We start from the raw sequence: 13,029 nt of genomic DNA, 5'->3' as shown, positions 1-13,029 counted from the left end.
AAGTTGATGTTCACAGCATATATATACCAAAAGGAAAAACAAATGTTTAGAAATTTAAAATTAAAATACAGAAGTAGAAGAAAATGTGACAACTTGCAAACTTAAGCAAATAATGTGTAAGAATAAAATCAAAATTTTGTAATAAATCAGTTATGAATTATAAATTTCCCTAAAATGCAAATTATCATAAACAAAAGATCCTAAAACTAAAAGACAAACAAACTGAAGCAAATTTATCACAAATATTTACCTATGTAATATACAAACAATTTTGTAGAATTTTAAGGTGGAAGGAGAGAACAGACTCTTACTAGCTATCCAATGATCTCTACTTTCACAATGAATCATGCATACATATATAAATGTAAAAAAGTTTTTATAATAAATAGCAATAGACAAAAACCTCTTTCAGAGGACCTGGTTCAATTTCCAGCACCCATATGGAAGCTCAGAAGTGTCTATAGCTCGAGGCCCAGAGGATCCGATGCCCGGTATAGATAAACATTCCATATAAAAGAATCAATATGCTATATATAGGCTTAGATATTGAGAAATTTCTGGGGCTAGGAAGATGGTTCATCAGGTAAATCATCATGAAAGCATATGGACTGCAGTTCAGATCCCCAGCTCTCCCATAAATGCCAAACAGGTATGGCAGTCCTCCATGAAATCCCAGCAAACAGGAGGCAGAGATGGGAGAGCTAGCTAGACTGGCTGAATAGGTAAGCTGTGGGTTCAAGTGAAGAGACCTTAACACATTATTTAAGGTAGAGAGCACTAAGCAATCAAGGAAGATGTGTGCTGGCCTCCACATCTCCACATGCAGCCCTAATGTAAACACCCAGCCACCCAGGTGGTCACATTGGCTGCAACATTTCAAATGAAGTCAAAGGAGTCATGGAATGTGTGGAGTTGAGATAAATCCTCTCTTATACATTAGAGGTCAGGATGCCTGCCTCAAGCAATGCTTGACCCTCTCAGAAGAATAGCAAGGAGACACATAGAGCTGAGCAAGAGTCAATAGGAAACTGAGGGACTCCATGATAGTGCTCCATGTTAGTCTTGAGGCATCCTTCATTCTACCACTACCCCTGCAAGCAGTGCTTAAGATCAATTCATGTATTTCCAATATATAGCAAACAATAGGTCATGCAGTAGACATTCAGTAAACAGCAATGGTAACGATAGCCTTCATACTCACTTCTCTGCTTTCACTTTCATACATACCCTCCTCTCTATATTGCATGTTTAATGGGGCTCTATAAGTTAGGGTTTTTGTTTTATTTTAATTACACTTTTGGCCATAACTCAAGAGAGAAAAATTCTCAGTCTGTCTCTGTCTTACCCAAGACCCTTAAGGCAAAAAAAAAAAAAAAAAAAAAGGCAGCCTAAAACTATACTTAAGTCTTATGGCCCAAAACTCAACATCATATTCAGTGCCCTATAGTCTAAGCAGTTTAGAAGTCTACTCTGTTCAACCTCTTCCAACAGCCTCTTGTTGCTCTTTGAGTAAAATGCCCACAAAGATCCATTATGTTCAGATCCCTCACACTTTTTCTGCCACCTAATTTAAGATTCTTTTGTTTGACATGATCACATGGGCCTGCTTGCTAGTCCCAGGATGACAGACTTGAGGCCTGATGTCACTTTATCCTTACAACTCCCTTAGCTGACAGCATTCCCTCATCTCACTGTGTGAATCATTCTATCACCTCTTACAGACCTCTGAACAAAAATATCACCTAGCAGAGTGTATTCTGGCTACTGGATTTAAAATAGCAGTCAGTCATCAGTAATAGCTTTTACCCCACATTATATTACAAGTAATATTTACATCATTTATTGCTGTATAGTTATTTGTAAAATTCTTGTCTTCTCTCACTAGAGAGAGACAGTAAGAAAAATTCTAAATGGAGAGAAAGAAGAAACAGGGACCAAGCAGAGAGGTAAAGTAATGACAGAAAGCCGGGCAGTGGTGGCGCACGCCTTTAATCCCAGCACTCGGGAGGCAGAGGCAGGAGGATCTCTGTGAGTTCGAGGCCAGCCTGGTCTACAGCGCTAGTTCCAGGACAGGCTCCAAAGCCACAGAGAAACCCTGTCTCGAAAAAAAAAAAAAAAGTAATGACAGAATTTTACAAAGTTAATGAAAATAAAAACCCTCATTTTGAGTCTTTGAACAACAGTTCATGTGCTAATGGAATTAGAGAGCACTGTGGGGAAGTAAGAGGGAAAGGCAGATCACCTTTTAACAACGAGACTAATAGACATTTCAACACAGCATAACAAGCAAGATGATAGGCATATGCTTTTAAAAGGCAAGAGAATATAATCTCAAACCTCTAATTCTATCTATTAACAGTAAGCCTTACAGCCACATGTACATGGCTTTCCTGGACTATCTTCTCAGAAATGTCACATTAATAAGGAAGTCCTCAATAGTTAGCAATACTCCACCACTACTTACTCTAATCAGATGTCATCTACTATTCTACCACTATTACTATAAATGCTATAAAATAAGTATTAATAAAGCAGTTACCAGTTTGTTAGACTTTAGTTCATTGCCTCTCCCTGCTATGTCCTTAGCTGGCTAAGACACTGTCTTAAATGATAATTGCAAGAAATATGAAAAGATAGTGAGAAAGGATGAGTATTTACACAAAAATAACAAAACAAATGATAATCCCCAAAAGAAGAATGAGGACTTAACATGGGTTCAACAAGCTGCTGAGAACATGCTCAGAGCAGAACTGATACCTACAAACAATGAGACCTGCTATTCTCAAGCACCACGTACCATATGTAACTGACAACTTCTGGAAATATATTCCTCACCTTCCTGAGATCTAGGAAGTCCAGGGTAAACAGTCCCAGCAGACTCAGTGATTGATGAGAGCCATTCAACTGGTTCATAATGGTGCTTATGTGACCTCTCATGCATGAGCAAAGTAGTTCTGAGAACTATGCTATACAGGAACTAATTATGTCCATAATGACTCTGTCCTGATGAACTAACTCATCACTTCCCAAATACCCTTTCTAATTCCAACACATTAGTGACTAGATTTCAACAAGAATTTGGGAGAACACAAATATTCATACCAGAGCATCAAAACTGTCCTTTCATCATTAATTTAAGAAATTAGATGAACTGCCAAAGTATACACACCACACTGAAATCAAGGTTGTCTTCAATCCATCTTTGCCCATCCATGAATTCATCATGAAGTCCCATGATATAAAGGGTATCCAACGCATCCACTATGGTGGCACCCATCTGTGAGCTTCCTATATTTAAGAGGAAAACATAGCTGTTGTTAAAAACATCCCCTTCTTAGGAGGTCAATTTTTAGTTTTGTATATATTAAAAGTTAATCAAGCATTATAATGATCAAAAAAGAATGTCATTGCTCACTTTTCTATTAGACCAGGTAATAGAAACAGTTTGATCTAGTTTATAAAAGACAAAATTTTGGGAGCTAATAAAAAAATAAAAACTAACAGTAGATAAATATATACTTAAGTAAGGTATGAAAAATGTAGGTGGGAAGGATTCAGGGAAAGAGGACAGCCATTCAAGATGACAAGTTAAGTCACAGCATGAGCATTCCGGTTCAAACTCAAACAAGAGGGGATATATATAATTTATAAGGTTAGATAACGCTAAGCATAGTAAAGTGTTAATGTTCTTTAATAATAAAAAACAGGTAGAGAAAAAGGAAGCCATTAAATAAAATACACACAGAGAAAACCAAAATACAAGACACCATCACCTTTAACAAATAATCCTGATTTTGAAATGAACTGCACAAAGCAAACCCAACTGAACACACAGGACAACCTACTAGTCTTTCATTTCTTTCTTCCTCTTTCTCTCTCTTTTGGGCATGGGAGTAAGACTAATTTTTTCCTTCAATGGCTTAAGTTATATATACAAATATATTTTTAGCTTTGTACATAAGCTATATACCATTTTGTTCATATGTTCCTAATAATTCCCTCACCTCATCAACAAAAAGTTCAAATTATCATCGCACAGAAATAGAGATCTTGGAGCGAACTTTAAAAAAACAGGTCTCATTTTCAAAAATAAAGAAAAAACAGTAATTCGAAAAAGTTGCCTTACCAAATATGTTAGTGGAGTGCCCTTTCCTTGCAATAGGTCTGAGCTCATTATGTCCCCATCCGTATGTTCTGTAATTATCCCAGGCATGCTTCATCATCTGAGAGGAGAAAAATTGGAATACACAATTTGAAGCTATCCATGGACTATTTTACTTCATACAGTGTAGAGTTGGGTTATTCTATCTTTATCCATGCTGCCATGTTTCCTGCACTAGCATATTATTCAATTACCACTTGTTTCCGATACCTACTGTGCTGGCTACTCTTATGTCAACCTGACACAAGCCAGAGTTATCTGAAAGGAGGGACCCTCAATTGAGAAAATGATTCCCCAGCAGTAGGGCATTTTATTAATTAGCAATTGATAGATGAGGGCCCAATCCATGGTAGATGATGCCATCCCTGGACTGAAGGTCCTGAATTCTCTAAGAAAGCAGACTGAGCAAGCTAGGGGAAGTAAGTCAGTTAGCAGCATCCCTCCATGGCCTCTGCATCAGCTCCTGTCCCCAGGATACTGCCCTGTTTGAGTTCCGGTCCTGACTTCCTTCAATGATGAAGAGCAATATGAAAGTGTAAGCCAAATAAACCCTTCCCCCCCCCCCCCAACTTGCCTTTTGGTCATGGTGTTTCGTCGCAGCAACAGAAACCCTAACACCTACATTTAATTACAATCTACACAACAAAAAAGTTAGATGTAATCAAAAAGTTATTTGAGGGAAGAAAGGTAGCTATTTGGTATTCTTTCCTTTTGTAAACTGCTAATACTTTGGAAAACAGCTCTTCCATCTTCACTGTGATAATGACCAGGTTGTCAGTCAAGGGGCTTTGCTTCCACCACCAACTAATTCAGCCTGATTACACAATCTCTTACCTTTAAGCCAGAAGATTTGGTGTTGCAGAAGCACAAGGCCAATCCTAGGTAATATGTAACCAAATTTCCATGTGTATATTCTAACTAAAATTGATTTCTCAAAAAGAAGCAAGTGAAAGAAATTTACCCCACAGGTTGTAATTTGCCAATCCTTGCTCTAATCACAGTGACTGGAAAGGTATATGGATCAAGTAGGCTAATCAAGTCCTTTGTATTCATATTCATAGTCATTAAGAGTAAGGAGATTATCTATCTCATTATATGATCTCAAAGTTTATGTAATATAATTTAATCCTAAGTGGCTAACTCTCTTAACAAAACTAAGCAACAAAAGGAAAGAGACAGAGACAAATGCATATTACAGACTTAGAATCAGCCGTGCCTAATGCCCTTGTTCAAAGGATAGGAATAAGAAACCACTTAGAAACAACTCTGGCTATGTCTGTGAGGGTGTTTCCAGTGACCCAAGCTAAAAGTGAGTGGCACCACCATCCCTTCCACTTGGTTCAAAGCTGGGAAGGAGTGGGGGAGGGAAAAAGCCAGCTGAGTTCAGGATTCATCTCTCTCGCTTCCCGACTTCAGATACGACTGACTACCCATCTCACCATCCCTGACACAGCAAGGTCCTCTCAAACTGTGAGCCAAAATACCCCTACCTCCCCTCCATCCCTCCCTCCCTCCCTTCTTTTTGTAGCTACTGTCAAATATCATGTTAAAGCAGTGAGAAACACTGCCAGACCAAGTTTAATATATATATACATAAAGAGAGATACTTGACTGTATAAATTAAATTTATTCTAGAGGTACACCTGGTGAAGCTTCTTCTCAAGCAGTATAATGGTAAACTATACTCACAATTATCAGGAGCCCCAGTTAATACAGTTTAACTCAAATTCACTAGAGCTTGTACTATCTTAATCAGTAATTCTTAATTGGTAAATCTAGAATTAGAACTTGAAAGACTTCTGAGGCTAAAAAATTTAAAGAATTTTGAAATTAATCTTGTTCTATCCTTCAGTCCATAAAGAATCTCTGGAAGGAGCATGGTCCTAATAGCACAGTCCCTCAAACAGGGCTCCTACAGCACCAGTTGTTTACAGTCTTGTCTGTGACAGGATCTGCACAGTATCTGGTACAGCTCCTTCAAACTGAATGTTTGAAATTGCTTTTCAATAAACAGAACGTATACACAGATTCTACATTCTACTCATTAGAAAGGCCTGTGTTTCAAAAGAGCTCTAACACAGTGAAGGTAAAGGAACCATCTAAACAAACTTGAATTAAATTTTTTATTTCAAAAACTTAGATTATGATCAATAAGAAAAAGACAGCACTCCAATCCCTGTTATCAGCCTGGGCACTGAATTACAATTACCGAAGAACAAACACAATGAGTGTGTAACACTACATAATATTCAGTCAGATACGTATCTGCAAGCACGCCAAATCACCACTCTCGGCTTATTACCTCTTTAATTTTTTCTCTTTTCTTCCTTATCTCAGTGTCTTCTGGGTCTCCACCACTGACCCCTACACGCTGTGGGACAGGGACAGGTGGCAGTACCCTGGTCTCCTTTATCTTCATTGCTTGGGCTACTTTACTTTTCTCTGTTTGAATTTCTGCATGGATTTCCTCTCTTGACTTTCTTAATTTTTCTTTTGCTTCTTCCAGGGCCTTCTCATGATCAGCTCTGATCTTATTTCTCAGACGCTCTTCTTCTTCCCTATGAGTAAAAAATAAATAAAAATAAATTTAAATTTAAAAAAAAATGGGAAGAAAAAGTAGTACACCAAACCTTAAAATTCTCCCTCTAAATTCTAATGCCCCCCATTAAAAGATAAGAATTACTAGCGACAGGAACCCATATCTGCCCAAAGAGCAGGATAAATATAAGGTGGAATGAGAAGGAAAATGTATTCTAGATGCTGAGTAAATGTTGTACACCTAGAAGAAAGTTCTAATTCCATGAGAGAGAGCAAAGAAAACTACAGCAGTAACTTGAAGAGATCCACGGAATGAGAGCAAGGATGGGGGCAGGAAGGTCCGAGAGGACCAGTGGGAGGGGGAGAGGACATCAGTGGGTTTAAAGAGCAGAGGGAACAAGCGCATGAACCCAGGACAAAGGGAAGAGACGGGAAATTAGAGACAGGAAACTTTCATTTATTTAGTGCAGCAGATGCTGCTGAGGCTGCTTTGCAAATGGCCAAGACTAAATAACGCAACAATTCCCAACTGAGCCTTCTACTCGATTTAGTGGACACACTGGGTTGGGACTGCCCAGAGTATAACCGCTGCTCCATGAGGGATACCATGCTTCATTTTCTTAAGAAAACCCTTTTCCAGGGTGGCAGCGCAATTTCACTTTTTTACTAGCAATGCCACATTCTCAACAACTGCATTTTCTCCCCAGCTCTACTTTTGTGAGAGATCTCAATCTTCTCTTCAGAGTCATGATGTTTCCATGCACATGAACACAGTCGAGTTGGAGACTTGCTAGAGCCATTACTTTCCAAAGAAACTGGCATGACATGCCATGATGGCCAGAGTCACCTCCGTAGAAACTGACCTAAATAATGCTGGACAGAATGTAAAATGGATCTGCCACTCTAGGGAAAGTTCGGTGATATATACTCCCCTGAAACAAGGTTTCTCTGTATAACAGCCCTGGCTGTCCTACAACTTGCTTTGTAGACCAGGCTGGCCTCGAACTCACCAAGTGCTGGGATTAAAGGCCTGTGCCACCACAGCCCAGCTGGTTTGGTGATTTCTTTAAATAAAATTTTTTAAAAAAAGCAAAAAAGAAAAAAAAAACCCTAAACATGCAACTGTCAACAGATTTCGGCAAGCGTACTCTTGTACATTTATCTCAGAAATGAAAGGTTATGTTCACACAAAAACCTACAATGCTCTCCTGTCATAGAAAGGCAAATATTTTTCCACTCATGTGAGCTGTGTAGTGATGGTGAAGCTACGGAGCTGCAAGCAGAACAGTTCTATCCAGGGAGTGGAGTAGGGGTCATTGTTTTATTGATGCAGAGTTTGTTTCCAAGATAAAAGAGGTCTAGAGATGAAGGAGCCTCGTGGCTATGAAACAATACAAATGTACCTAATGCCATTTTACTTCAAGAAGGCTAATGTGATCAATTATATATACTTTATCGTAATTCTTAAACTGGAAGAAAAGTCTATATAAACATTCATATTAGCTTTACTCATAATAGGCACAAGCTAGAAAAATCCAGATGTCCTTCAATAGATGGTTAAATAGAAGACAGACACACGCATGCACGCAAAATACAAAGCTAGCTTACCAAAAATAGAATAGTGTGCCCAATAGAACACACCATAATCCATCTATGCCAACCAAATCTTTCCCACCTATCCAAAGCCAGGGGTTAACCACATAACCCTAATTTAATAAACAAGAAACTACCAAGAAAATATTTCTCTCTGTGGATTAAGAAACGGACAAAGTCAACTGAGAAAACAGCCTTTTGGCTACAAAGTCCAAACTGACCAAACTACTTACTCTCTTCCATAATGTCGTAACAGCTACAGCCATGAGACAATCAGCATGAGGACAACCTCCCAGCATGGAGCAAAACAGATGAGAAAGGGAGATTCTGCTGGAGCCCTCAACTGTGTGCCCCAGTTTTCAGAGCCTGTGGAGGGTCTGCCAGGTGGGTGCTCTGTCACTTTCAGCCAAGTCTCCCCAACTTACTCTATGCAAGCATGGGCTACACACAGGTTCAGAAAAGTGGAGGGCCTAGGACTGTTCCCCAAGGAACCCCAAGGACAGTCACACAGGAGAGCTAGCTCTTTCAAGGGAAGTTTCTGTCTTCATGACAAGTAGCGGAGTCTCCGGGAGGAAGCTAGGGGCTAACAGCCCATGCTCCAACAAGCCACCTGTCCTCAGCAAGCCAATTAAAAGAGCCGATTGAGAGGAGGACAAAGATTCAGTGACAACTGCCCTCAAGTCCAACCTTTGTAATGTGGCCACACTGAATAAATTCCCTTTTTCTGCTTTTCATTATCAAATTGGCTTTTAGTTGGCTTGTAAAGGATGGGTGGCCAAACCTGTTGGGCACAGTATGCAATCACTAAGTACAGTAACAGCTTCCAGAGCTGTGCTGCCTCACCTAACTGCTCAGTAACATTCAAAGCCCACCATGTTTGCAAAAGCTCAAGGCACAACTGTAAAGCATCCTCCCCAGCACTGAAGCCCTGCAAACAGGCATTATATACTACCATCTACAGCCAGCCCCGAAGTGGATGGCAAGGGTACATACAGGCCACAATATCCCACCTATCTTTTCATAGCTTCTTAACGAAACATGACCATTTCACAGGGCCTGAGCTCTGTGACAGAAATGCCTAACACAGTATTTCCAAAAATTACTTAGTCATAGTCTCCTTATTCTCCATAGCCCTTTCAGCAAGACAGAATACACTGAGCTAGGATATCTCTCCATAAGCCATGTGGTATCTTCACTAGGTAGGTGACATTAAACATAAATCACCTCTCTGAGCCTCCTTTTCTCATATGACAGAAAGCTTCTGCCAAACACACGTGATTCCTAGAAGAATGGGTGAGAGAACCCTAGGCTAGAGTCCAGCAAAGTTCTGAATTGGGTTCCTTCATTTTCTTTGAGTTGTTCTGCCTTTCTCATTACCACCCACTCCCCACACACAGCCAGAGACACAGCTAATTGATGACTCAGGCTATATGATCATTGTCCTTTGGGACCAGGACCTGCATTCTTATACCTTTTCAGCTTCCCTAAACAGGACAATAATAGCAACTTGGGGGAAAATCTGCAAAAATGTAGAAGGCAGCAAACCATAAGACAACGCCTTTATCTTTAAAGGCAAAACTGGTGGGAAACTGTGCTTTCTCTCTCCTCTCTAGACCAGTGCCAATACTGCCTTTGTCTATGTGTCTACAATAGCACTCACAGTTACACCAACTTCTATTTCTAAGGTCACCATTAAAGATTATAATTCCGTAATTCTGTGGTATCTAAAAATCCCTGGAAGCAGTAGTTCTTAGTCCAAGTGGGTCCCTGAAGAAGTGGATATTAGGGCACGCTATATGCACACCACCTGTGTTTGCTTCTAGACGGCCTGAAAACTACTTGACACAGAAGCCTCCCGAAATAGAAGCATCAACTTCAAACTCCCAGGACACTACACCAGAGCTTACACCAATTCAACTACTTCGCTGTGGCCTCATTAGTTTTCTCTCTAACCACTGGCACCTCAGCTGGGGGTGGGGGTAGAGGAGAGGTGTGCACACCTTTAACCAAGGGACAGGTGGGCCACTGAATTTGAGGCCAGCCTGCTCTACAGGAGTGAGTTCCAGGACAGCCAGGGCTATACAGAGAAATCCTGTCTCAAAAAATTGCAGCCAGGGCTACATGGAAAAACCCTGTCTCAAAAAATCAAAATCCAAAACCCAAACAAAAGCCCACAGTCTCTCCCAGAACAGCAGCTGAGCAGGCCTCCAGGTAAATCTCCTTCAAGGCCTGAGCCACAGGGCAGAAGGAAAGAGAATAAAATTCATGAATCACAGTTTTCTTTCATAGACCAAAAAACAGCTTTACAAGATCTACAAAAATCAAAATGCCTTTCAGAAAATGTGACTGACTTATATAAAACACATGTGATACAAAGTCAAAGATAGTATGTAAAAATAAAATTAGCATAATTCACTTGGAAAATGGAAAATTCTTATTTCTAACCCAAACCCCCAAATAGTGTTTGTAACTGTTTACCGAAGTCTCCACCAACAATCCAAATTAGAATAGTGGGTTCTGTCCCTAAAACTCACCTTTTTTCATTCTTTATTCTAGTAAATATCAACTTCTCTTGTCGTCTAATTGAAACTCAACAGAAACTGCTCTCATTTTGCCCCCTAAATATTTCTGAACACTGTTTTCTCCAGTGTTTCTTTTTTGGTTTTGGTTTTGGTTTTGGTTTTTCGAGTCAAGGCTTCTCTGTAGCTTTGGAGCCTGTCCTGGAACTAGCTCTAGTAGACCAGGCTGGGCTCGAACTCACAGAGATCCACCTGCCTCTACCTCCCAAGTGCTGGGATTAAAGGTGTGTGCCACCACTGCCCGGCTTCTGCAGTGTTTCTACGTGTGATCCAAACAACCACTGTAGCTGTAACAACCTCCCAATAGCCTTCATCCATCCACTGTAGTTCCACTGAAAGCCCTTCTCCAGCTACATGGCAGAACAAAAAGCTTTCTGACATCATATAAACTGTGTCATTAGAAGACTTCATTTACTCCCTCCTTATACTGAGGAACCCTACTGTGGGGACTTACACATGCACCTCTCTCCATCTCTGCAGCTTAGTCTGGCACGTGCATCCTTTGTGCACAGCCACTCTCCCTGCAGTACCCAAAACACCTCTTTCCACAGACTATGTATGTTATCCCCTCTACTTAAAACATGCTCAAACTCTCTACCTTCAAGCCACAGGTCAATTATAATTTCTTCAAGTAATTCCTGGAATTACTTAGAGGAAGTTTCTCTTAAGACAGTCTTGCGGCATCATAATCCTTTCTTTCATAACACCATCATATGTGATAGTGTGATTAAATATCTTTCTTAATAAAATAAAAGCTAGTAAGTCCAAAGTTTGGGGGGTTTGTTCAGATCTATCATGGGAAGCTTAGCTCAACAGGCAGGTAACAGAGGCTCAAAAAAGATTCAAAGGCAAGCAGGTTTCAACTCCTACCCGAAGTGCTGAGATACAGCCAAAAGAGCTATAATAACAATTGTCTTTAAAGTAAGCAACTTGTCAAATTCACCCTCAAACCCAAGTTAAAACTCATGTGGTAGTAATAGAACATCTAGCTGTTAATAATAGTGTCGTGTAAAGGCTCCTAACATTTTACTTTATTAGCTAAATGCTAGACTTAATTGCTCAGCCACAAGTGAAGTACATTTGAAAGCAGCATGTGTGAACCAACAATTTACAATTAATTTTAATAATTAATTTTAAAAATAAAACTTGAACTCCTTGAATTTTAGTGTTTTAGAAAAAAAGCACTAAAAAAGATAATACATAATTGGATTTCTCTCCAAAATATTAAAAGCTTTATAAGCTTTAGAAAATTTTACCAATAAAATTTGTCTACTAATAAAGAAAAATAATAAAATCTTCATTGGAAGCAAAAAGATAATAAAAGTCAATATCCATTTCTGATTTCTATATCTCACGGCAAAGGAGAAAAAGAGAAAACAACCAAATAAAATACTTTCCAAAGGTAAATGTTCTTATCACCCAATTCCTAAACTACAAAAGCAATTCCCTTCAAGGTGAGTAAACAAGATGCTACCACAGCCAGGCAGTGGTGGCGCACACCTTTAATCCCAGCACTTGGGAGGCAGAGGCAGGCGGATCTCTGGGAGTTCGAGCTCAGCCTGGTCTACAGAGCGAGTGCCAGGGCAGGCTTCAAAGTTATAGAAAAACCCTGTCTTGAAAAACCAAAAATACAGGATGCTATCACAGTTTCTACTTGACTCCAATAGCAAAACTAAACAAGTAATGAAAGAAAGAATAAAACAGACAGATAGGACTTATAAACAGTCTCCACCACAGGCAGAAGCCCATAGGAACTACACGCCATTGCGGTAATAGTGCAGTGAGGAAGGGAGAGGGCAGCAGTGCTCAGCACACACTCTCCTCCTCACCCTGCGGCCCCACCTGTCTAGACTCTAAGCCTCCCAACTTTTACTTTCGGCCTCTTCTATGGCAATACCATGTTTACAACAGTGAGCTTGGTCACGTCTATTGTTCCCTTGCTAAGATTGACAGCCTATCCAAAAATTTACAAATAGCTATGAAACAACCCTTTCAACCATCCTATTTTAATAATATTAAAGGGAAATTTCATAGAATGTAGGAGACAAATTAAAAAATAACTGATGAAGTCAGGTAAATTGCTGCTGATGTACAATATAGACCAAGCACAGTTTTAGTAAATGACTATAGGACAATCAGCAGCTGGTAAAGAAAATA

The 13,029-nt window shown here is 39.7% G+C and overlaps 1 protein-coding gene across 2 annotated transcripts in view; it reads right to left on the bottom strand.

The window, feature by feature from the left end:
• Window positions 1-13,029, bottom strand: part of Man1a2 (mannosidase alpha class 1A member 2) — a 128,996-nt gene that overhangs the window by 93,731 nt on the left and 22,236 nt on the right. For both annotated transcript variants that reach the window (XM_075981792.1, XM_075981793.1), the window contains exons 2-4: window positions 6,465-6,720; window positions 4,127-4,223; window positions 3,170-3,288 (exon numbers count right to left, since the gene is read on the bottom strand). In XM_075981792.1, the coding sequence (XP_075837907.1) occupies window positions 3,170-3,288; window positions 4,127-4,223; window positions 6,465-6,720 (472 nt within the window). The remainder of the gene's footprint in view (window positions 1-3,169; window positions 3,289-4,126; window positions 4,224-6,464; window positions 6,721-13,029) is intronic.

This window comes from Microtus pennsylvanicus, chromosome 7, assembly GCF_037038515.1.
Source record: "Microtus pennsylvanicus isolate mMicPen1 chromosome 7, mMicPen1.hap1, whole genome shotgun sequence".
NCBI lineage: Eukaryota > Metazoa > Chordata > Mammalia > Rodentia > Cricetidae > Microtus > Microtus pennsylvanicus.
This window is presented reverse-complemented; position numbering and strand designations above follow the sequence as displayed.